Source organism: Sesamum indicum, linkage group LG4 (assembly GCF_000512975.1).
Source record: "Sesamum indicum cultivar Zhongzhi No. 13 linkage group LG4, S_indicum_v1.0, whole genome shotgun sequence".
Taxonomy (NCBI): domain Eukaryota; kingdom Viridiplantae; phylum Streptophyta; class Magnoliopsida; order Lamiales; family Pedaliaceae; genus Sesamum; species Sesamum indicum.
Window position 1 is genome coordinate 9375567 of NC_026148.1, and position 22567 is coordinate 9398133.

At 38.0% G+C, this 22567-nt stretch overlaps 4 protein-coding genes and 1 pseudogene across 9 annotated transcripts; 1 reads left to right on the top strand and 4 right to left on the bottom strand.

The window, feature by feature from the left end:
* On the bottom strand, positions 5547–7190 carry LOC105160393. 2 transcript variants are annotated; one of them, XM_011077746.2, is made up of 5 exons: positions 6838–7189; positions 6640–6738; positions 6470–6554; positions 6196–6320; positions 5547–6046 (listed from the first exon to the last, which is right to left on the bottom strand). In XM_011077746.2, exons 1-5 carry the CDS (start codon positions 7123–7125, stop codon positions 5999–6001), a joined length of 645 nt encoding a protein of 214 aa, XP_011076048.1. In that variant the 5' UTR covers positions 7126–7189; the 3' UTR covers positions 5547–5998. The 2 variants fall into 2 exon arrangements, with proteins under 2 accessions (XP_011076048.1, XP_020548876.1); XM_020693217.1 differs by lacking the exon at positions 6470–6554 and having other exon boundaries at positions 6621–6738; positions 6838–7190.
* LOC105160681 lies at positions 10850–13506 on the bottom strand (annotated as a pseudogene).
* Positions 13348–15131, top strand: LOC105160682 (probable inactive receptor kinase At4g23740). Of its 2 annotated transcripts, XM_020693215.1 has the most exons (3): positions 13348–13557; positions 13614–14179; positions 14279–15131. In XM_020693215.1, exons 1-3 carry the CDS (start codon positions 13529–13531, stop codon positions 14806–14808), a joined length of 1125 nt encoding a protein of 374 aa, XP_020548874.1. In that variant the 5' UTR covers positions 13348–13528; the 3' UTR covers positions 14809–15131. The 2 variants fall into 2 exon arrangements, with proteins under 2 accessions (XP_020548874.1, XP_011076465.1); XM_011078163.2 differs by lacking the exon at positions 13348–13557 and having other exon boundaries at positions 13578–14179.
* LOC105160683 lies at positions 13901–15809 on the bottom strand. The gene is made up of 3 exons (XM_011078164.2): positions 15528–15809; positions 15310–15397; positions 13901–15160 (listed from the first exon to the last, which is right to left on the bottom strand). Exons 1-3 carry the CDS (start codon positions 15807–15809, stop codon positions 15021–15023), a joined length of 510 nt encoding a protein of 169 aa, XP_011076466.1. The 3' UTR covers positions 13901–15020.
* LOC105160392 (probable inactive receptor kinase At4g23740) lies at positions 18490–22149 on the bottom strand. Of its 4 annotated transcripts, none has more exons than XM_011077740.2 (4): positions 21740–22149; positions 21547–21600; positions 19844–21126; positions 18490–19422 (listed from the first exon to the last, which is right to left on the bottom strand). In XM_011077740.2, exons 3-4 carry the CDS (start codon positions 21057–21059, stop codon positions 18755–18757), a joined length of 1884 nt encoding a protein of 627 aa, XP_011076042.1. In that variant the 5' UTR covers positions 21060–21126; positions 21547–21600; positions 21740–22149; the 3' UTR covers positions 18490–18754. The 4 variants fall into 4 exon arrangements, with proteins under 4 accessions (XP_011076042.1, XP_011076041.1, XP_011076043.1 ...); XM_011077739.2 differs by having other exon boundaries at positions 21722–22149; XM_011077741.2 differs by having other exon boundaries at positions 21718–22149.

A 22567-nucleotide genomic window follows, 5' to 3' on the forward strand; every position in this document is an offset into this window, starting at 1 on the left:
AAGAAAGTTACTGATAAGAGACATTTAACCTGTGAGAGTTGTGGCAAGATGGGACATGACAAGGACGCATGTTTCAGGTTCATGGATTATAGATACTGGAGCTACGAGACACATGTGTGGTGATGCTACATTACTTGATTCCTTAGCTCCCATTCACCCTACTCCTATCATCTCTTTGCCTGATGGAAATACCACTGATGCTACACATACAGGAACTGTAAAACTGTCACACAATATCATCCTTGAACATGTTCTTCACATTCCTATTTTTCAACATACCCTGCCATTTGTCTCTCAACTCTGCCAAGCCTTACCTATTCGTTTTTCTTTCTCTAATAATCTTTGCTTGCTGCAGGACCGGAGGACTGAGAAAGTCTTAGCTATAGGCAAGCAAATAGGAAAACTTTACTATCTGGACACACTTTCTTTTTCACCTATGAACAAGGCATCTTATTCTAACTCTGTATCTGAATCATTGCTCCTTTCCCATGTACATGATGCATATGAATTGTGGCACAAGAGGCTTGGACATCCCTCTGCTAATGTACTCAGTCATATTTCTAGCTTGAATCTAAATAAAAGCATTGAACCACCTGTCTGTCATGTCTGTCCACTTGCTAAGCAAGCTAGAACACCATTTCCCTCAAGTACATCCACATCTTCAATTCTTTTTGAATTAGTTCGCGTTGATAAATGGGGTCCCTACAAACAACCCTCCATTGGAGGATGTCATTATGTTCTCACACTTGTTGATGACTATTCTAGAGCCACTTGGACATACCTTATGCGATACAAATCTCAAACAACATCTCTCTTGTCATCATTCATCAAGCAAGTCCAAACTCAATTCGGATTACAAGTTAGAAGTCTAAGGACTAATAATGGTCCAGAATTTCTTGCATCCTCTTGTCAAGAGCTAATAAAAAATCATGGTATTGTACACCAAAAATCATGTGTCTATACACCGCAACAGAATGGGGTCGTAGAACGAAAGCACAAACACTTACTCCAAGTCGCTAGAGCTTTGATGTTTGAATCTCATCTTCCAAAACATTTCTGGGCAGAGTCCATTCTCGCTGCCACCTTTATCATTAATCGTTTGCCTTCCCCAACTCTCAATTGGAAATCACCCTATGAACTCTTGTATAAAACAAGTCCTTCATATCAGCCTCTTAAAACTTTCGGCTGCCTATGTTATGCAGCAAAAGTGCAGCCACACAAATCAAAATTTGAACCTAGAGCTACTAGGTGTGTGTTTATAGGTTATGTCCACGGTCAAAAGGCATATAAACTATATGACATTGAGCAAAGGTCTGTTCTCATTTCGAGAGACGTTATTTTTCATGAAAATGTGTTTCCCTATAAGAATTGTACAATGGAAAGTGAGCATTGCCCTGTTCCTTTACCTATAAATGTTGATTGTGAACCCATCAACTCTGCACCTTTATCTACTGCAATCTCATCTACTACTTCTGGAAACTTGTCCACTTCTTTTCCATCCTCTGCATCTGATAATTCTACAGCTGATACACATCCTAGTCTCGCTGTCTCCCCCCCATCCTTACCTCGTAGATCAACAAGGCCTTCTCATAAACCAAGTTGGTTGAAGGATTTTGTTTGCCATTCCTACATAGATTGCCAAACCCCTTCATTTTCTGTTGCATCATCACATTTGAGTTTCTTGGCTGCTTTGTCTATAGTGCAGGAACCAAGGACATATGCACAAGCCAAGGACATTCTTGAATGGCAACAAGCGATGGATGCCGAAATTACTGCTTTGGAGGAAAATGATACCTGGGAAGTCACTACTCTTCCCTCTGACAAACGGGCAAGGCAATAGGAGTGGGTATACAAGGTGAAGCTAAAACCCGATGGTTCGGTGGATAAGTACAAAGCACGACTTGTTGCAAAGGGGTATAACCAAATCGAAGGTATTGATTATCTTGAAAGTTTTTCTCCTGTGGCTAAAGCCGTCACCGTACGTCTTTTCTTGGCTATTGCTTCTAGTTTTGGATGGGCATTACATCAAATCGATATTAATAATGCTTTTCTGCACGGATTTTTGAATGAGGATATTTACATGCTTCCTCCTGATGGTTATTCTGTACCTCAAGGCCAAGTATGCAAGCTCAAACGTTCGTTGTACGGACTAAAGCAGGCTTCTCGCCAATGGAACCATGAATTCACCACCAAGTTGCTTGCTTACGGCTTTGTGCAGTCACATAATGATCACTGCTTATTTTCGAAGTCTATTGAATCTGAGGTGATTTTTCTCCTTGTTTATGTTGATGATGTACTAATCTCCAGTTCTGCAGAAGCTCTCATTCAACCTGTAAAGGATTATTTGCATGGTCTTTTCACTATCAAGGATTTGGGGCATGCCAAATACTTCCTCGGTCTAGAAATTGCTCGTTCTTCCGAAGGTACTTCAGTCACTCAGCAGAAGTACATCAAAGATATCATCCATGATTCTGGCCTTGACAACGCCAATCCTGTGCACACTCCGCTGCCTTTAGGTTTGAAATTAAGTTCTTGTGGAACTGTTTTGGAGGATCCAGAATCATATCGACGTTTAATTGGAAGGCTCTTATACCTGGGATTTACTCGCCCGGATGTTTCTTACGGGGCGCAGCAACTGAGCCAGTTTGTTCATCGTCCTTGCAAGGAACATCTGGCTGCTGCTCTACACTTGGTTAAATATCTCAAAGGGACTTCTACAAAAGGTCTCTTTTTTCCTGCCCATAATTCTTTTTCTTTGACTGGATATTGCGATGCTGATTGGGCTAGCTGCCCTGATAGTCGACATTCGCTCACAGGTTATTGTGTATTTTTGGGTTCGGCCTTGATTTCGTGGAAGACTAAAAAGCAACCTACCGTCTCCCGCTCCACAGCAGAGGCTGAATATAGGAGTCTTGCTGCGACCGTCTGCGAATTACAGTGATTTCATATCTTCTTAAGGATTTTCAGGTTCCAATTCAGACTCCGATTCCTCTCTATTGCGACAACCAAGCCGCTGTCCACATTGTCGCCAACCCCGTATTTCACGAACGCACGAAGCACTTGGAGATCGATTGTCACTTAGTTCGTGACAAGTACAAAGATGGGTTCGTTCTTCCTTCCCATGTTCCAAGCAAGCTACAACTCGCTGATTGCTTCACCAAAGTTTTAGCTCGCCCTGCTCTCACTATTCATCTCTCCAAGTTGGGCTTGGTTGACTTCTCTTCAAGTCCAACTTGAGGGGGGCTGTTAAGATTGTCAATCTACAGAGGAGAATTGCTGATTCATGTGTTGCTTCTCTTCTCTCTAACGTAGTCGTGTTTTTTATTTTCGCTTTTGTACAATTTTACTTAGCTCATTTTGTTTTACAATTTTGTCTTTTAGTTAGCTGCTTACATGGCATTGTTGTTAGTTTGTTAGGATATTTTTCTCTGTTTCTTCTCTGTTATTTAAACCCAGCTACTCCGTTCCTTGAGTGAACAGATTTTGTGAATACACATATTTTTTAGAAAATGGCTTTGCTTGTGTGTTCATCTTGATAGAGAATTTGACAGAGAGGTTGGTGGCTGCTGTGCTGCGCCGAGAGCAGCTCTGGAAAATCTGCCATGACCATTCGAGAACCCCAAGCTTCATATCATCGGTTTCCTCAGATTTCAGTTCAAGTTTCAGCTTAGCTTCTCCACTTCCGAGTGGATTCTCGTACCGAGAAGATGGAACTTTTATGTTCGATATGTATCGACCACTCATAATTTCAGTCAATATCAAAGCTAGCGTAAGAAAAGAGATGGCTAAAGAAGAATCGGGCCAGCTAGTACTTTTCAAGGGTTCCCCCTTTGCATTGGGGGTCGAAGAATTGTTAATAGCTCCTTCCGTCGCTCTTGGAGACACAATAGACTCGTTTGGAAATGCGTACCTTGTGAGGTTAAGAGAAGATTTTATGTTTGTGGTGAAGAGAATTAGCAGAGAGAATTGGGCACATGATATGTTCAGCTTTGTGCCGGTATCGAGCATGAGAATATAGTTAAGATGATGGGATACTACATAAATGAAGATGAATGCCTCGAAATTCTTGAATACTTTCCTCAAGGAAGCCTGGAAACAATGTTACATGGCATGTTCATTTAGTTATCTGGTTAATTACAATAATTCTGATAGTAATATAATCATTGCCACTCAATTTTTCTCATCCTGTTTTCCTGGAAAGAAAAGGCAAGAATCGCGTTCACTTAGACTGGGGAACCGTCTCAGAATCGCAATTGGTGCAGCAAAGGGTCTTGCACATATCCACGGACTAAGGAGTGCGATGGTTGTACATGGAAACATAAAGGCCTCCAACATTTTCTGTTATGATTTTAGTATCCAGACAGAGTGTTAGAGCAGAAGCAGAGGAGGTGAGAAGAAAGAATGAGACAAAGATGAGAGAAAACAGAGAATTCATTCAATTTCCTCCTGCCCTCTTACACAGCCTCAGTTCCTTACATATTGTTCATGAAAAACAACAAAATGATGACTGCAATTACATTAAAATTTCTGACAAAAAGGGGCAACAATGTCCTCTCTCGAGCCTCACTACTGGAGGAGCTGTCTGCACAAAATGCTCAGGCTTTTGGGTAGCTGTAACTCGCAGCTCAGGTCGCGAAATCTGGGCGGTCCACGTGTCCACCTATCGGGCTTGATGAGGCAATTGGATCTCCAGCAATTTCCCCCTTTTGATCGAACCCTAGCTTGTCTGAAACGACATCGTTCTGAGCTGCAGCCTTCAATTTTCCCCCAAATTCATCCCTGCCCTTGATCGAACGGTCGAACTTAATCGGTTAGATCGGAGAGCTCGTATTTGAAGTCGCGTTTACGGTGTGAAGTGCGACATTTTCCTCAACTCAGAACAATACGGCTGCATCTCTGATATCGGCGTTCTCACTTGTATAATTACGAATTACAATGCTCCGGAGGACAAGAAAGTGGGGATGAGTACCCAGGCCTCTGACGTCTACAGCTTTGGGGTTCTGCTGATTGAACTTCTAACTGGAAGGTCCCCTTTGCGTTTCATTGGCAGGCATCTAACGTTTGCTGGTTGGGCTCTTTATAATGCTCGTGATGGATGGACTTCTTTGGAGTTTGATAAAAAGCTTCTGAAGAATCCTGTTGTGAAGCAAGGGATGTGGGAGATGCTGGCCGTAGCCTTATCTTGTGTGGAATATAAACCGGAAGACAGACCAACCATGGAACAAGTAGTGGATATGTTGGACAAGAATGTATCTAAGTAATAATGTATTTTGCCTGGAAATTTTCTGCTGTAGGTATTAGTGTCAGCTGTGGCAATTATTTATTGTAAGGAAGAAATTTACAGTGATGTTTACACATAGATGTATAAAAGAGAAGGCTGAAAACTTCATGGTTTTATTCAAGTATTGACAGGACAGTGAAGCAGGGCTTTCGGCTATCAGTAAAAGAAACATATTCCATGAGAAAGCACATGATCAGCCCACTTTTGTTTGATAAAATCCAATATGAATCGCTGCATAAATAGCCAAGATATTGCAAAATAAGAATGAACAGAACTTGGTTCTTCATTCATTCAAAGAAGAAGTTACAGCTGCCCATTTAAATATACATACAGAAAGCCCGAAATGAAGAAGAAGAACAGCAACTAATCTAACTGACTAACCGACTGACTGCCACATCACTTGCCAACTAATCTGCCAACACTAACTAATAAAAACGTAAAGCGCGATTTTATACAAATGACACGAGCAACACGTTAACGAGAAGGAACAGATGATGAAGGAGCAGAAACAGAGTCTGAAGCTGCTGCCATGGACTGAGCTGGAGCTGGACTAGATTGGAACAGATGATGGAGGAGCAGGAACAGAGTCTGAAGCTGCTGCCATGGACTGAACTGGAGCTGTACTAGATTGCAACATTGTTCGGCCAACTGAGACTATTTCTGTACGCAATGATTTTCTCAATTTTTGGACCATTGAAATTGGATCGAAATCCCCAACTAATGTAAACTCTTTCCACGTCCTGTCCCAATTAACAGACTGCAGCCCTACGTTAAAACAAGAGTAGTATTAAGACGGCTATTACAGAAACAAACTCCGAACTGCAGAGGTTTAGAAGAATCTTGAACTTAGGAATTATACGGAACCGCGGTGATCTAATGATTCCACAGAAATTACGGAATTCAAAATGCAATACCGGACCAACTGAGACTATTTCTGTACGCAATGATTTTCGCAATTTTTTGACCATTGAAATTGGATCGAAATTCCCAACTAACGTAAGCTTTTCCGGCGGGCTGTCCCAATTAGCAGACTGGAGCCCTACATTAAAACAAGAGTAGTATTAAGACGGCTATTACAGGAACAAACTCCGAACTGCAGAGGTTTAAAAGAATCTTGAACTTAGGAATTATAGGGAACCGCGGTGATCTAATGATCCCACAGAAATTACGGAATGCAAAATGCAATACCGGAAAAAGAAGAAACTACTTTGAGGGCCTTTCTGAATTCTCTGTCATCATGTACATCCACTTTGAGCACCATAAAAATTAAGGTCTGGGAAACAAGCAGAAGTCGGTGTAAAAGCTGGAAAAACTTTCCAGGGTCAGCAAAATGCAATACCGGAAAAAGAAGAAACTACTTTGAGGGCCTTTCCGAATTCTCTGTCATCATGTACATCCACTTTGAGCACCACTTTATAAATTAAGGTCTGGGAGACATGCAGAAGTCGGTGAAAAAGCTGGAAAAACTTTCCAGGGTCAGCAGAGTGAAAGGGAAAGACAACACATATGGTGGCCAAAATCAGTTCAAAGTTAAAAAATGATCAAAAGGACATTACTGCAAGCGGGCCTGCGTTGATTGGTGCTGTTTCCGGAGAGACAGACTCCGAGATAAAGGCCGCCTGGCGATGAGTTTGCTGTTGAGGAGATGAATTATGGGAGGTGGCGGCGCCGGGGACCGAAAAGTTAAGAAATTCGATGTCGTGCAGCGGCGAACTGAAACTGAAGCCCGAGGACGATGAGCTGATGCTAGAATTTCTCGAGTGCTGGTTGCAGAGCCGCCGGAACTGCTCCCGGCGCAGAACGGCAGCCAACAGCCTCTCCCAGTTATCGTAGATTTCGGACATGTCTTTTAACTGTTTGAGCTTGAGTTTTCATCTGCGTGGAGAAAAAGCAAAAGGCAAAGGATTACGTTAGCCCTTGACTCATAAGTCTTTCTTTATTTCATTTTCATTTACGCTCAACCTAAAATTAAATTAATTATTCTATCAAAATTGTAATATCCGAACCTAATTTAGTCCGAGTGAACCACTCTAACCTTCATTATCACACACTTTAACTTGCTATTTTTAATTTATTTAATGCATTTATTTTTTGTTCCTCTAAAAATTGGATTGAATTGAAGAAATCAATAGACTCAGATTATATTATATGTATGCAAGTATATATATATATATGTAACATATTATACATTAATTAATTAAAATAAAATGAATACATATATAAGATGTAATAATTTTATTTTTCATATTTTATATAAATAAATAAAATAACTATATTAACAATTAACCAATGTCTTTACTAAAAATAATTAACTAATATATATATATAAATCTCCCACCAACTAGTTTCCTTGCTCACTCCCCCACTTACCCTCTTTTCTCCTTCTCTTCCCCCATCAACTCATTTTCTTTTTCCCCCCACCTTCCACCTCCATTTCCTTCTTCCCCCCATCCTCCGTCTCCAATTTTCTTCTTTCCACTAAACCCACCGACACTCTTTTCTTACGTGACGTGTCAAAAATTATAATACATAAATAAAAAATTAATTGGTAAACTCTTATAAAATTTTGTTCATTAATAAATAAATTATAGATCATAATTGAAATATAACAAAACCCAAACGAATTAAATTGAAGTTCATTATAATATTTGGTGATAACTTATATTAATTAAGAAAATTTAGGAGGGACGTAATGAGTATTTTAAAAAAATTTAATATAAATAAATAATATATATATATATATATGAAAGAAAGAGAAAAAAAAAGGAAAATGAATAGGGGGGGAGGGGTGGGCCATCACCCACCTCCCCATGGTAAACATACCTATATATATATACACCAACCATAATTAATACAATTTGTGTAAATAATATATATATATGTAAATGATATATATATATATATATATTAGTAAATAATATATATACATATATATATATAAAAGAAATTGACAAGAAAAGAAAAAGAAAGAAAAATGAATTGGGGGGAGGGGTGGGCCATCACCCACCGCCCCATCTCCCCATGGTAAACATACCTATATATATATATACACACACACCAACCATAATTAATACAATTTGTGCAATTTTCCCTTTTCTTCTACAGTTGATGCAACGAGGCAAGATTTGTATTTTAATTTTTATTAATTTATATAATTATATTATTTAATTAGTTTGTTTATTAAATATTGATTATATTGAGCGATGTACTATTTAATTGGAGTATTTTATGATTTTGGCTATTTAAAATAGTGTCGAACTAAATATCAAATCGAATATAAAAATGATATCGTTGGTTAATTAGATTATAAAATTTATTAAATTTGAATATTGCTATAGCTAATTTATACAATTTTATCGGAATTATTAACCAATTACACAATTCTATGTATTATTGTTTAATTAAATTATGTAATAGCGAGAAATTGATAAAAAATTCGTAGAAATATTCTGAAAATTGTATTTAAGAAATAATATGTTATTAAAGATGAAAAATAGATTTTTAATGATAATTTAATTTAAGGATGTTATTAAAAGTGATAGTTATAAATATATAAGGGATTTGATTAAATGAATTTCTATGAATTAATTGATAAACTATAAATACTTTTTTGAAGCTCTAGTTATTAAGAAGAACTAGAACGAAGATTTGTATTTCGATAGATATGGAATATTAAAGAATTATTAGAAATTGTACGAATAATATTTAATATTATATTTAAAAGAAATTACGATATTCTCGCTATATTAACTGTATGTGGTATAACTCATTATAGGATATGGGGGTAAAGTGAAAGGACCGAACCACTACCTATTAGATAGATAAAAGTGTTGTAAGAGTTAAGTAAATAATTAGTATTATCTATATATGTCCCTTTTCTTTGTGGTATTACTGTTATATAAATTTGTGGTTCATGCTGACGTTGATTTATCTGAAAATATATGAGTGGTTATAAATTTGTGGTTCATGCTGACGTTGATTTATCTGAAAATATATGAGTGGTGAATGATTTAATTTGATTAACGATATTATGTACGTGGAATGAGAAATTACGTTGAAATATTATGTTTGTTGTTTGATGTGTTGTGGATGTCTGAATATGAGAATATGTTGATATATTATTTTACGTTATTAGTTGCTTACAAGAATGGTGATATGTGGAAATGAGGGAGTGGTGGAAATTGAATATAATTGTGGTGTGAATACCCCTTGATGTGTTGAAAAGCCTGTAAGGTGAAACGAAATAAAAAGAGCTTTGATGCGATATGAGAAAGAAATGATATGAAAAGAGCGATGCTGCGATATGAAAAGAGCGATGTTGCGATATGAAAAAAATGTGATATGAAAAGAATCGATGCTGCAAATTGAAATAGCTATGATGCGAAATGATATTGATGAACCTACTGTCAAGGGGATTCACTTGAACTTATATAACGGTGAGACTGAGTTGACGGGAAAAACACGATATCACCTTCTGCTAAGCAAACTAGAAAAAAGGAAGTTTAATTGATTATCTTATTGTGAGATGGCTATGTGGTGTAATACAACTGATTATGTTGGAATTAAATTGACTATATTTCATGCATGTTGTCTACTTATCTTATTTGGGTTGTGTTTGATATACATATATAGATAGGGCTGGTTATTTACTTACTGAGTGGCAGGCTCAATCCTCTGCTGACATTTTCTTTCAGGAGCAGATTTGAGGTGTCTGCCTATTGAAAACTAGGTCTATACGCTATACCCAGACAGGTCGGGCCAATATGCAATTTTCTCCTCTTTGTCAGTTAGAGTACAAATCACATTTTGTTTGTATAAAGAGAACGGAAAAGCGTGGGGATTATTTGTGATGGATCACCTCTGGGTGTTTGACATGTGTATATATGTGTATATATAATATTGTGTGTTAATTATGCCTGTTATGACGTTGGGGTTACGTGTGCATATCGATTAGATGATTATGTGCATATTTATATATATGAACACAGAAGTTACCATAAGTATGACGTTTAGGAAGAGATAGCCCTACTAGCGATAGGGGTGCTACATCTTCTCTCTATAAGACGTTTGACGCTACAACTCGCCCATCGAACTACCAGCTCCACTCGCTAGTTGTTATCTCCCTTCTTCTTCTCTTTCTTTCTTTTTTTTATTTAAATATAATTTGATTTGGTTGGTTTGTTTCGAATTTTGACAGATTCATATTGGGTTTGATCCCGATTTTTATACATATACCCGAACCGGCCTCAGATTCAGTTCTCGACCGAATCGGTTGGGCCGATCTAGGGTTAACAACATCGATAAGTCAATTATATTTAGGAATAATTACACTTTCCTTCTTCAAATTTGGTTCAATTATATACAATTTTTTTGTGGTTTGAGAAATTATATATAGCAGTACTTAACCCACCAATTCCTCAAGCAAATTGATTATCCAAACTTAAACCATTACCAGATCATGTGATCAGTAGCGAGAACTGGACAAATTTATCATTCAACAAAATAAAAGCCAAATGCTAGGAAGAAAAACAACTACTCTTGAACTAACTTTAATTTGTAAGCAAGAATCTAAGTATGAACTGAAGACGGTCCAATCTCACCCACACATGGAGTTACTGCTGGAGTTGAACCTGGAGATCTGGTTCCAGCAGACGGACTATTGCCTGTATTGGAACTTCTAATCTCCTCCAGCATTTTCACCACTTCACCGATTTTCGGCCTCTGTTCCGGCATTCTAGCCACACAGCTCAACCCTATTTGCAGCATTGCCACCATTTCTTCCTCTATGTTAGGATACCTCAAGAGCTCAACATCGAATACTTCACCCGTCCATTCCTCTCGAACCACGGAATGAACCAATCTTACCAGGTGGATGACCTCTTCACCGCCCGATGCATGGACAGGGACTTGCCGGTTTAGAAGTTCGAGCAGGAGAACTCCAAAGCTGTATACATCGGATGGCTGCGACACCTTTCTGGTGTCTGTGATTTCAGGGGCACGATAACCTGCTGTACGCATAACTGGTGGTGCAATTGGACTCATCAGTGTTGCTAACCCGAGATCAGAGACGCAGCCATGTAGTTGGGAGTTGAGGAAAATATTTGAAGCCTTAATGTTTCCATGCACAAGCACTGCAATCTTTTTCGGCAAAATGATCCAGCCTAGCAGTGAAATGCTTTAAGACCATATATGGTCGAGATATGCCACCAAGAAAACAAATCTTGCTTCTATCATGCAACGCAGAAAAATTTGGACAGAATCAACAATACCAATTAATGCAACATTGAGAAGCATATTAATGTTTAAGTCTCAGAACATACCATGGAGCAAAGCTGACATGCTCCCCTGATTGTAATAATCGTAAACCATGAGCTTTTCATCCTTGGAATAGTAATAAGCCCTTAAAAGGAGCCACATTCTCATGCCTGATATTCCCAACAACCTCCATCTGCTGCTCAAAGTCCTTTTTCCCAACAATAACTTCCTTCAATCTCTTTACCGCAACTGTGGTTGAATCCTCTAGCGCTGTTTTGTATGTAGTTCCGAAGGCCCCCTTCCCAAGAACCTCCGCAGAAGCCCTCAACTGATCTTCAAGGTCAAATACAAGATTACATCCCTCAAAAAATATTACCCTGCCATTCTCATCCTGGTGTTCAGAAGCCATTGCTTTGTTTGGTTTTGTGTTTTCATATTTCCCGAGACAAGATAAAACACACTCAATGTTTGTTTTTGTGTTTTTACACCTTATCTGCGTGTTTTTTCTGTTTTTCAACTTTCTATATATAATATATATATATACATTTATATATATATAATATAAAACAGATATAATTTGACAATAAATAGTATTTTTTGTCTCCCAAAAGTACAACATTAAACATAAAATATTTATATATAAAAATATATGATTTGACAATGAACATCAAACCTACACCACTTATTTTAAAATATTTTAAATTTTCTCAAAACACAAATCCAAACATATCATCTATTTTCAACACACACTCACTTATCTCTATTTTTCTCTCTCTATTTTCAAAACACAAAACAAAACAACTAAAACACAAATCCAAACATAATGCATCCTCTTTGTCGATTTTTCTTTCTTATGTGACGCACCTGGGATCGACTTATCATCTTTCTTCTTTCTGTACGTAACAATTAATAGCAAGGCAATCAAAACGAATGCCGCTGCACAACTACCAATAACAATTCCAAGAATGACAGGTTCACTAAACTTCGAGGAATGCTTCTTGGGTACGGCTGTTGGCGAAAGAACCGGAGGCGGCAAATTTGGAGTGTAACATTGTTACCTGAAAAGGCTGAACTAGGAAGTCTAACAAGAGTTTGAGGCACACCCCAGTAAGATTATTGTTGGACAAATCTAATAGTTGCAGAGTCGGGATATCGAGATCAGGAACATCACCGGAAAGTGAGTTATTAGCAAGATCAAGAGCTGTCAAATGAATCAAACTCGAAATTGAAGATGGGATGCTCCCATTAAAATCATTATTGGACAAGTTCAAGACTGAAAGATTTTGCAAACCCAAAAGTCGAATAGCAATGGACCTTGAACATTACCAAAAAAGTTAAATTGCATCATTTTATAATAAAGTACAGTTTACTTTTTGTTATGAACTTTTTATTAATACAGAAGAATAACTTGTATTTAACCATATTTTTATATACAATTGAAAATACGGATTGAATCATTGGAAGGTTTCGAAATACAAGTATATTTTTTTTCACCAATCAAAGTGAAGGTACGCCAAAGACATGCTATTATATTTTTTTTCCTAAATGCATACTTTCGCACACACATTCTATTCAAATACAAAATATTTTATAAAAAATTTTGATTTTAATTTGTTGAATTATTAAAAGAAACTATACTCAATACACTCACGCACAGTTGAAATTTAAAATCAAGACTCTAATAGAAAATCTTGAGCCGGTCCGGGCTGTGATCGAGGGACAAGACACGCTTATGTCACATCAGTCCGCTTACATTAACTATATTAAAAGAAACTAAAAATGAAGCTTCCTTCAATTTCTTAGACATTGTTTTATTTTGGCAAACAGAAGAACGCGTTGACTGTAAACTCCACGAGGGAGGAGTCTTCCGTCGTAGCTTCAGGATACTTTTCCTGGTTTTTCTTCTCCTGGTTTTTCTTTTCAGTTTCTTTTCCTGGTTTTTCTTCTCCTGGAAACTTAAGCATCAGCATTTCCTTACAAATCTGATACAAGATGTCGGCAATTTATGACAACTGGGAGAGGCTGGTGCGTGCTGAATCTGATACAAGATGTCGGCAATTTATGACAACTGGGAGAGGTTGGTGGCTGCTGTGCTGCGCCGAGAGCAGCTCTGGCAAATCTGCCATGACCATTCGAGAACCCCAAGCCTCCGATCATCGGTATCCTCAGATTTCAGTTCAAGTTTCAGCTTAGCTTCTCCACTTTCCAGTGGATTCTTCTACCGAGAAGATGGAACTTTTATGTTCGATATGTATCGACCTCTCCAAATTTCAGCCAATATCAAAGCTAGCGTAAGAAAAGAGATGGCTAAAGAAGAATCGGGCCAGCTAGTAATTTTCAAGGGCTCCCCTTTTGCATTTGGGCTCGATGAATTGTTAATAGCTCCTTCCGTCGCTCTTGGAGACACAATAGACTCGTTTGGAAATGCGTACCTTGTGAGGTTAAGAGAAGATTTTGTGTTTGTGGTGAAGAGAATTAGCAGAGAGAATTGGGCACATGATATGTTCGAGAAGAAGATAAAGCTTTGTGCCGGTATCGAGCATGAGAATATAGTTAAGATGATGGGATACTACATAAATGAAGATGAATGCCTCGAAATTCTTGAATACTTTCCTCAAGGAAGCCTGGAAACAATGTTACATGGTATGTTCATTTAGTTATCTGGTTAATTACAACAATTTCTGATAGTAATATAATCATTGCCACTCAATTTTTCTCATCCTGTTTTCCTGGAAAGAAAAGGCAAGAATCGCGTTCACTTAGACTGGGGAACCCGTCTCAGAATCGCAATTGGTGCAGCAAAGGGTCTTGCGCATATCCACGGACAAAGGATTGGGAAGGTTGTACATGGAAACATAAAGGCTTCAAACATTTTCCTCGACTCAGAACAATACGGCTGCATCTCTGATATCAGCGTTGTCACTTTTACATTTTCGAAGTACTGTGCTCCGGAGACCTCGGCAAAAGAGGAGATGATAACCCAGGCCTCTGACGTCTACAGCTTTGGGGTTCTGCTGATTGAACTTCTAACTGGAAGGTCCCCTTTGCGTTTCATCGGCAGGCCTCTAACGTTTGCTGATTGGGCTCTTTATAATGCTCGTGACGGATGGACTTCTTTGGCGTTTGATAAAAAGCTTCTGAAGAATCCTGTTGTGAAGCAAGGGATGTGGGAGATGCTGGCCGTAGCCTTATCTTGTGTGGAAAATAAACCAGAAGACAGACCAACCATGGAACAAGTAGTGGATATGTTGGACAAGAATGAATGTAAGTAATGTATTTTGTCTGGAAATTTTCTGATGTAGGTATTAGTGTCAGCTGTGGCAATTATTTATTGTAAGGAAGAAATTTACAGTGATATTTACACATAGATGTATAAAAGAGAAGGCTGAAAACTTCATGGTTTTATTCAAGTATTGACAGGATCAGTGAAGCCGGGCTTTCGGCTATCAGTAAACCGAAACATATCCCATTAGAAAGCACATGATCAGCCCACTTTTGTTTGGCCAACTGAGACTATTTCTGTATGCAATGATTTTCTCAATTTTTGGACCATTGAAATTGGATCGAAATCCCCAACTAATGTAAACTTTTTCTGCGTCCTGTCCAAAGAAACAGACTGGAGCCCTACATTAAAACAAGAGTAGTATTAAGACGGCTATTACAGAAACAAACTCCGTACTGCAGAGGTTTAGAAGAATCTTGAACTTAGGAATTATAGGGAACCGCGGTGATCTAATGATTCCACAGAAATTATGGAATGCAAAATGCAATACCGGAAAAAGAAGAAACTACTTTGAGGGCCTTTCTGATTTCTCTGTCATCATGTACATCCACTTTGAGCACCACTTTATACATGAAGGTCTGGGAAACAAGCAGAAGTCAGTGAAAAAGTTGGAAAAACTTTCCAGGGTCAGCAGAGTGAAATGGAAAGACAACACATATGGCGGCCAAAAATCAGTTGAAAGTTAAAAAATGATCAAAAGGACATTACTGCAAGCGGGTCTGCGTTGATTGGTGCTGTTTCCGGAGAGACAGACTCCGAGATAAAGGCTGCCTGGCGATGAGTTTGCTGTCGAGAAGACGAATTATGGGAGGCGGCGGCGCCGGGGACCGAAAAGTTAAGAAATTCGATGTCGTGCAGCGGCGAACTGAAACTAAAGTCCGAGGACAATGAGCTGATGCTAGAATTTCTCGAGTGCTGGTTGCAGAGCCGCCGGAACTGCTCCCGGCGCCCCCCCCCCAGCCTCTCCCAGTTATCATAGATTTCAGACATGTCTTTTAACTGTCTGAGTTTGAGTTTTCATCCGGCAATGAGCTTGTGATGAATCATTAAAGCCTCATATATTGATGAATATTGAGTTGGGAAAAAAGCCAAGGCAAGGATTACGTTAGCCCTTGACTCATAAGTCTTTTTTTATTTCATTTTCATTTACGCTCAACCTATATCAAAATTGTAATTTAGTTCAAATGACTGGTTTAACCTTCATTATCACACACTTTAACTAACTATTTTTATTTTATTTGTTATTTTTTAATGCATTTATGATTATTTGTACCCGACCACTATCCCATAAATAATATAACACACCCTATTCAAGTTTTAAATCCCATCTTTCTCTATAGGCAGGAATGAAGAAAACTCACTTTTATTAGCATAAACTCATATTCTAAGTTTTAAACTTTTCAATTTAAATGAAGTCGTAGAAAGAAGATAGAAAGAAGCTGAAGCACTCTGTTGTTATAAAAGGAAATAGACAGAAGTTGAACTTCTATATTAATTTAACTATTCAATTAATATATTTTAAAATATAAAAAATTATTTATTATATATTCATACTATAACCGCTAATATTTAGAAAAATATGTGCACACGTGGGCCGAGGACAGGCTTTATCTGTCCCTACCAAAACAAATTACAGAGTAGAATGTTGATGAAAATTAAGTCAAACTTTAATAATATAAATCCATACTCATAAATATGGAGTTGGGCTAGAACATTAGTAAAATTCGCCCAACCCGCACCTTCAACACCTCCGCATGCTTCTGATAAGGTATGATAACTGACAATGATAGGTGCGATATGCCTGGACCAGCTGCGCCAAATCCTTAGGCGAGCATTTTTGGGGCTCATCCTTGTTGTTCTTGGATACTTGGGCAGGCCCAAAAGACACTATCTCTGTCCGGTAAAGCTGCCTTAACGTGCCCATCACAGCCACCGGATCTACGTCTCCGGTAAGTGCAACAGTCCACTCTGCCTCCTTTCACTTGAAAGAAAATAAATTCTTATTCCCCTTTAAGTTTAAACCAGAGGTAATCGTCTCCAACCCTGCAAAAAGTTTACACAACCCGAAAATAGAATTACTAGAAGTTCGAGGGGTTGATGGATTTTGATGAGGATGTACTTAGTACAGTTGAGTATACCTGAGAGATGGTTCACTTTTCTCATGGTTTTTTTTCTCCATTTTCTCAGTAGGAAACTCCAATGTCATCACAACTTTGTAAAACAAACAAGAATTCAAGTTAAAGATTTTCATCAGAATTCAATTGGAAATGGAGGGAAAGGGGTGAAGTTGAAGCGAAATAGGCTCTGGATCAAGGCCTGCTATGATCCTGCTGATGAGGGGATGAAGCGTGGGAGGCGCCAAGGCCTGAAAAGTTAAGAAACACCATCGTTAAGCGATGGTGAACTAAAATTGGAATATGAGGAGGATGAATCAACGCTAGGATTTCTCTTCGACGGCATAGAGTGGAGCGAAGGAGCATATATTGGTGCGTCTTTGAAGGGAAAAGGACTAATATGCATAGGCTTTTCGCATAAGTCGGTCGTTTTCTTTAGCCATATTCACTAATTTCAAAGAAGAAATCGACTGAAAAAGTAAACTTCAAAGTATAGTTTGGGTGAAAGCTGGGATTAGAAACCCCAACCCCAACCCCAACCAAAAAGAAAGATTAGCTTGGGTTTACAATGCATCCCCTTTGAATTTAAAAATATATATATATATATATTTTATGTATTTCACTTGTGTGTAATACGATTTGTATAATATTTTTATAGAGATAAAGACATTTATATCTCTCTATAATATGGTGTTGGATCTTGATTGGTAGAGATCAAAGTTTCATATATTTACTAATATAAATCATTAGTTAATCTTTCAAACAATCAGCAGAGAATATCTTACTAAATTTAAATATGTGGTATATTTATGACTTAACAGAACCCCACGCCTCCTTTTATCAGTTTCTTTAAGATTTCAGTGTTTGTTTTTAACTTAACTTCGCACATTGGCGAACCCAGAATATGGAATTTTTATGTCTGCTAAGTATCCAATACCAAAGTTAGCATAAGATTAGAGGCAGCCAAGTAATAATATCTTCTTGTGTCTGGAAATTTTATATATATGGAAAAATTGAGAGACGCTTGTCATAATCGAAATGTTCAAAAAAAAATTTATGAAAATTAAAGTACCAATTAACCTCCTATGATATAAAATAAAGTTTAAAAAAACCTGTCTATACAAAATTTGGCCCATACCCGCTTTGATTATGAATTGGCTATGAAAGTACTTTTTTTTTTTTACATTTTTGTCCTTAACTCACATCTAATATATATAATATTATATATATTCATTAATAATAAAATATTATTTTAATTAAATTAATTTATATTAAAAAAAACAGCGGCAGTGGCCGCGCCCTACTCACCACTGAGCGACGGCCATCGCCCTCCACTTTTGGGCTTCTTAACTTTTAGAGTGTTAGAGAAATTCTAACACAAATTGGACCTAATTGAATCTGAACTAATATATAGTAAGTACTTAAAATGTAATTAAAGTACAGTTCAGATATATTATACTTATTTTGTGATGATTTTATTCGACTTAACCTGATTTAAATTAGAATTTTCCCTATTAGATTGCTGATATACATTCCTGAGTACATGAACAGAGAGATCCATTTTTTGAATCATAATAAATGAATTTCAGCAATTATTAAACAAACCTGACTTTTGACTTTGCATGGATCAGGTAGGTTTAACAATCTCCTAACCCACCAATTCCTCAAGCAAATTGCATTATACAAAACTAAACCATTACCAGACCATGTGAGCAGTAGCTTCCTAGTAAGAACTGGACAAATTTATCATTTAACAAAGGAAAAAACAAATACTAGGAAGAAAAAACAACTACTCTTGAACTAACTTTTGTAAGCAAGAATCTAAGTATGGACTGAAGACGGTCCAATCTCACCCACATATGGAGTTAATGCTGGAGTTGAACCTGGAGATCTGGTTCCAGCAGATGGACTATTGTCTGTATTTGAACTTCTAATCTCCTCCAGCATTTTCACCACTTCACCGATTTTCGGCCTCTGTTCCGGCATTCTTGCCACACAGCTCAACCCTATTTGCAGCATTGCCACCATTTCTTCCTCTATGTTAGGGTACCTCAAGAGCTCAACATCGAATACTTCACCCGTCCATTCCTCACGAACGACGGAATGAACCCATCTTACCAGGTGGATGACCTCTTCACCGCCCGATGCATGGACAGGGGACTTGCCGGTTAGAAGTTCAAGCAGGAGAACTCCAAAGCTGTACACATCGGATGGCTGAGACACCTTTCTGGTGTCTGTGATTTCAGGGGCACGATAACCTGCTGTACGCATAACTGGTGGTGCAATTGGACTCATCAGTGTTGCTAACCCGAGATCAGAGACGCAGCCGTGTAGTTGGGAGTTGAGGAAAATATTTGAAGCCTTAATGTTTCCATGCACAAGCTTGCCACCGCATTGTGAGTGGATGTGAGCAATGCCCTTTGCTGCACCAATTGCGATCTTTACTCGTGTTTCCCAATTAAGAGGAATCCGATCCTCGCCTCTTTTTGCTGCAGAGGTGGTGAATGCATCAGATTTGTGCCCACTTAAAAATTGTACAAAAATGAATACATAAAACATCAACGATTTCTTTTCGATATGTGTTTTTAGTGTTATAGAACAACACATTAGGCTGAAGCAGGTCATGCGATAACACGTATTAATGTAGTATAATCAATACCCTAAATAGGTGTAGTACTAAAGCAGTAAACAGTTCAGCTCAATCTGACTTTAGTCCAAGCACTGCAATCTTTTTCAGCAAAATGATCCAGCCTAGCAGTGAAATGCTTTAAGACTATATAAGGTCGAGATATGCCACCAAGAAAACAAATCTTGCTTCTATCATACAACGCAGAAAAATTTGGACAGAATCAACAATACCAATTAATGCAACATTGAGAAGCATATTAATGTTTAAGTCTCAGAACATACCATGGAGCAAAGCTGACATGCTCCCCTGATTGTAATAATCGTAAACCATGAGCTTTTCATCCTTGGAATAGTAATAAGCCCTTAACGGAGCCACATTCTCGTGCCTGATATTCCCAACAACCTCCATCTGCTGCTCAAAGTCCTTTTTCCCAACAATAACTTCCTTCAATCTCTTTACCGCAACTGTGGTTGAATCCTCTAGTGCTGCTATGTACGTAGTTCCGAAGGCCCCCTTCCCAAGAACCTCCGCAGAAGCCCTCAACAGATCTTCAAGGTCAAATACAAGATTACATCCCTCAAAAAATATTACCCTGCCATTCTCATCCTGGTGTTCAGAAGCCATCCTCTTTGTCAATTTTTCTTTCTTCTGTGATGCACCTGGGATCGACTTATCATCTTTCTTCTTTCTGTACGTAACAATTAATAGCAAGGCAATCAAAATGAATGCCGCTGCACAACTACCAATAACAATTCCAAGAATGGCAGGTTCACTAAACTTCCAGGAATGCTTCTTGGGTACGGCTGTTGGCGAAAGAACCGGAGGCGGCAAATTTTGGAGTGTAACATTGTTACCTGAAAAGGCTGAACTAGGAAATCTAACAAGAGTTTGAGGCACAACCCCAGTAAGATTATTGTTGGACAAATCTAATAGTTGCAGAGTCGGGATATTGAGATCAGGAACATCACCGGAAAGTGAGTTATTAGCAAGATCAAGAGCTGTCAAATGAGTCAAACTCGAAATTGAAGATGGGATGCTCCCATTAAAATCATTATTCGACAAGTTCAAGACTGAAAGATTTTTCCAGACCGAAAAGTCCAATGGCAATGGACCCTGAAAATTATTGAACTGAAGATAAAGACCTGTCAAATTCCCAAGCTTCAAAAGATCAGACGGAAAAGGACCGCTAATATCATTAGATCTCAGACTCAAGATCTGAAGTGCCACTAAGCGGCTAAGAGTGTTGGGAGGGATGCGGCCTTTGAATCCAATAGCAGGCAATCGAACAGCTATAATTTTTGATCTGTCATGATTGCAAGTGACTCCAGTCCAGCTATTACAAGCAGAAGTTCTCTCATCCCAGTTCAGATTCCGGGAGTGAGAAATGTTACCGATGAAATCAAGCAAAGCCCGCTTATCATCAACAGGTTCAGCTGTTGCTAGTACGAACAGCGTACCATACACTAAAATTGCCGAAAAGATTATCTTGTTGCCCATTTCTTGTCTCAGTCTCTTTAGTCAAAACCTGAAAGCCCTCAAACAGTGTACTTACTCCCTGCCATCTCTATAAAACCAGAAAAAGAACAGAAAATTAAAGAAAGAAACAAAAATTCAACATAACAGCTATCAATTAAAAGAAGCCATCACGAAAATTGTCGTTTGTTTTAATATTCCAAAACAATGTTAGGTCAACAACCAAATTCAATGGTTAGGTTTCAATAAAATAAAACAAAAAAAAGCAGCCAAAGAGAAATCTTTTTTCTTCCCACCTTCACTGACTCTGATCACCTGTTCATATCCAACTTTCCTGTTTCTTCTGTCAAGCTTGGACAAAGAACAGTATTCAATACTATCTGGGCTTTCTAAATCTTCACCATTTTCAATATCATACTCAAGAACTTGATGCATCAAAAATAACAACTTCACTCCCTCCAAGAAAACAAAAGAACCCCACAAAAGATACAGCTGAAAAACAAGCACGCACCTCCAATTCAAAGCTGAAAGAACTTTCCAGCCCCCGAGCCACCAACCAAGAATTCTGAAAAAAGGGCCCAGAAAGAACAAACGGCAGTTACAGTTACAGAAATTCCAAAAAGAATATAAGCACACAGACAAAACATGCACTATTAATTAAAACCAAATAAAGGACACCCACATACAAGAATCCAAACACACACCGGTTGGTGGCGGTGATGAATAGAAGCGAGTGATTTCTTGCTTGAGGGAGCGGAAATGAGAATGATTGGGGCAGAGAGTAAAGACGACAAGAGCAATAAATGATTGAAAGTGGTTTGAGAAAGCAAAAGCAGAGGGTTGGGTTTTTGTTTCTTGTTTATTTATTTATATAACTATCTTCCCCAGCACTTTAATGGCGCGGGAATAGGGGGAACTGCACGTGCTGTGGCGTAAAGATCACAGGTACTGTTGCAGAGTAGAAGAAAAACCCATTTGAATTGAATTATTTGGCGTTGTGGAATGAAGGTGGCAGGGAAGAGTTGAGTCACGTAAATGGCACTTCTCTGCACGAGTGTTGCCGTTTGTGTAGTAGCGAAAACTGTTCTTCCCTTTTCTCTGTTGGAGTAAAATTTTGCTAAAAAAGAACATAATAATAAGAGTTTATGATGTATTTGTGGACATGTAATTATTATAATTATATATGCATCCACAAGCAATTGTTTTTAATTTTTTATGTTGTGCGTTAGGTAAAGATTTCATGTCATCTTGCAATATTTAATAAAAATTTCAGCACAATATGGACTTGTTCAGTTATGGTACTGAAGAAAATTCTGTTATTTTAGCAGAAAAAGTCGTATTTTTAGTCTGATATCATAACAAATGTTGCACCTTTGATTCCATATAATAGAGGGTATTGTATTTTGATTCCCACAGTTTATAGAGTTAGCACATTTGGTTGCATAGAATAAAATTATAGCATTTTTTGTTCTAAATGCTATAATTTCTTAATTTGAAGGAACAAATATACTAATCCGTAAATCATAGAATCA

Bases quoted from the DNA above. Each gene is read 5' to 3' on its own strand.
- LOC105160393 (XM_011077746.2), bottom strand. From the start codon at position 7,125: ATGTCCGAAATCTACGATAACTGGGAGAGGCTGTTGGCTGCCGTTCTG. The intron at 6,739-6,837 runs GTAATGTCCTTT...AAGTTTTTCCAG, and splicing joins TCAACGCAGGCCCGCTTGCA to CTTTTTCACCGACTTCTGCA. The intron at 6,047-6,195 runs GTATTGCATTTT...GTTTTAACGTAG, and splicing joins AAATAGTCTCAGTTGGTCCG to GGCTGCAGTCTGTTAATTGG.
- LOC105160392 (XM_011077740.2), bottom strand. From the start codon at position 21,059: ATGGGCAACAAGATAATCTTTTCGGCAATTTTAGTGTATGGTACGCTG. The intron at 19,423-19,843 runs GTATGTTCTGAG...CCACCTCTGCAG, and splicing joins CATGTCAGCTTTGCTCCATG to CAAAAAGAGGCGAGGATCGG.
- LOC105160682 (XM_020693215.1), top strand. From the start codon at position 13,529: ATGTCGGCAATTTATGACAACTGGGAGAG. The intron at 13,558-13,613 runs GCTGGTGCGTGC...CAACTGGGAGAG, and splicing joins ATTTATGACAACTGGGAGAG to GTTGGTGGCTGCTGTGCTGC. The intron at 14,180-14,278 runs GTATGTTCATTT...TGGAAAGAAAAG, and splicing joins CCTGGAAACAATGTTACATG to GCAAGAATCGCGTTCACTTA.
- LOC105160683 (XM_011078164.2), bottom strand. From the start codon at position 15,809: ATGTCTGAAATCTATGATAACTGGGAGAGGCTGGGGGGGGGGCGCCGG. The intron at 15,398-15,527 runs GTAATGTCCTTT...CTTGTTTCCCAG, and splicing joins TCAACGCAGACCCGCTTGCA to ACCTTCATGTATAAAGTGGT. The intron at 15,161-15,309 runs GTATTGCATTTT...GTTTTAATGTAG, and splicing joins AGTAGTTTCTTCTTTTTCCG to GGCTCCAGTCTGTTTCTTTG.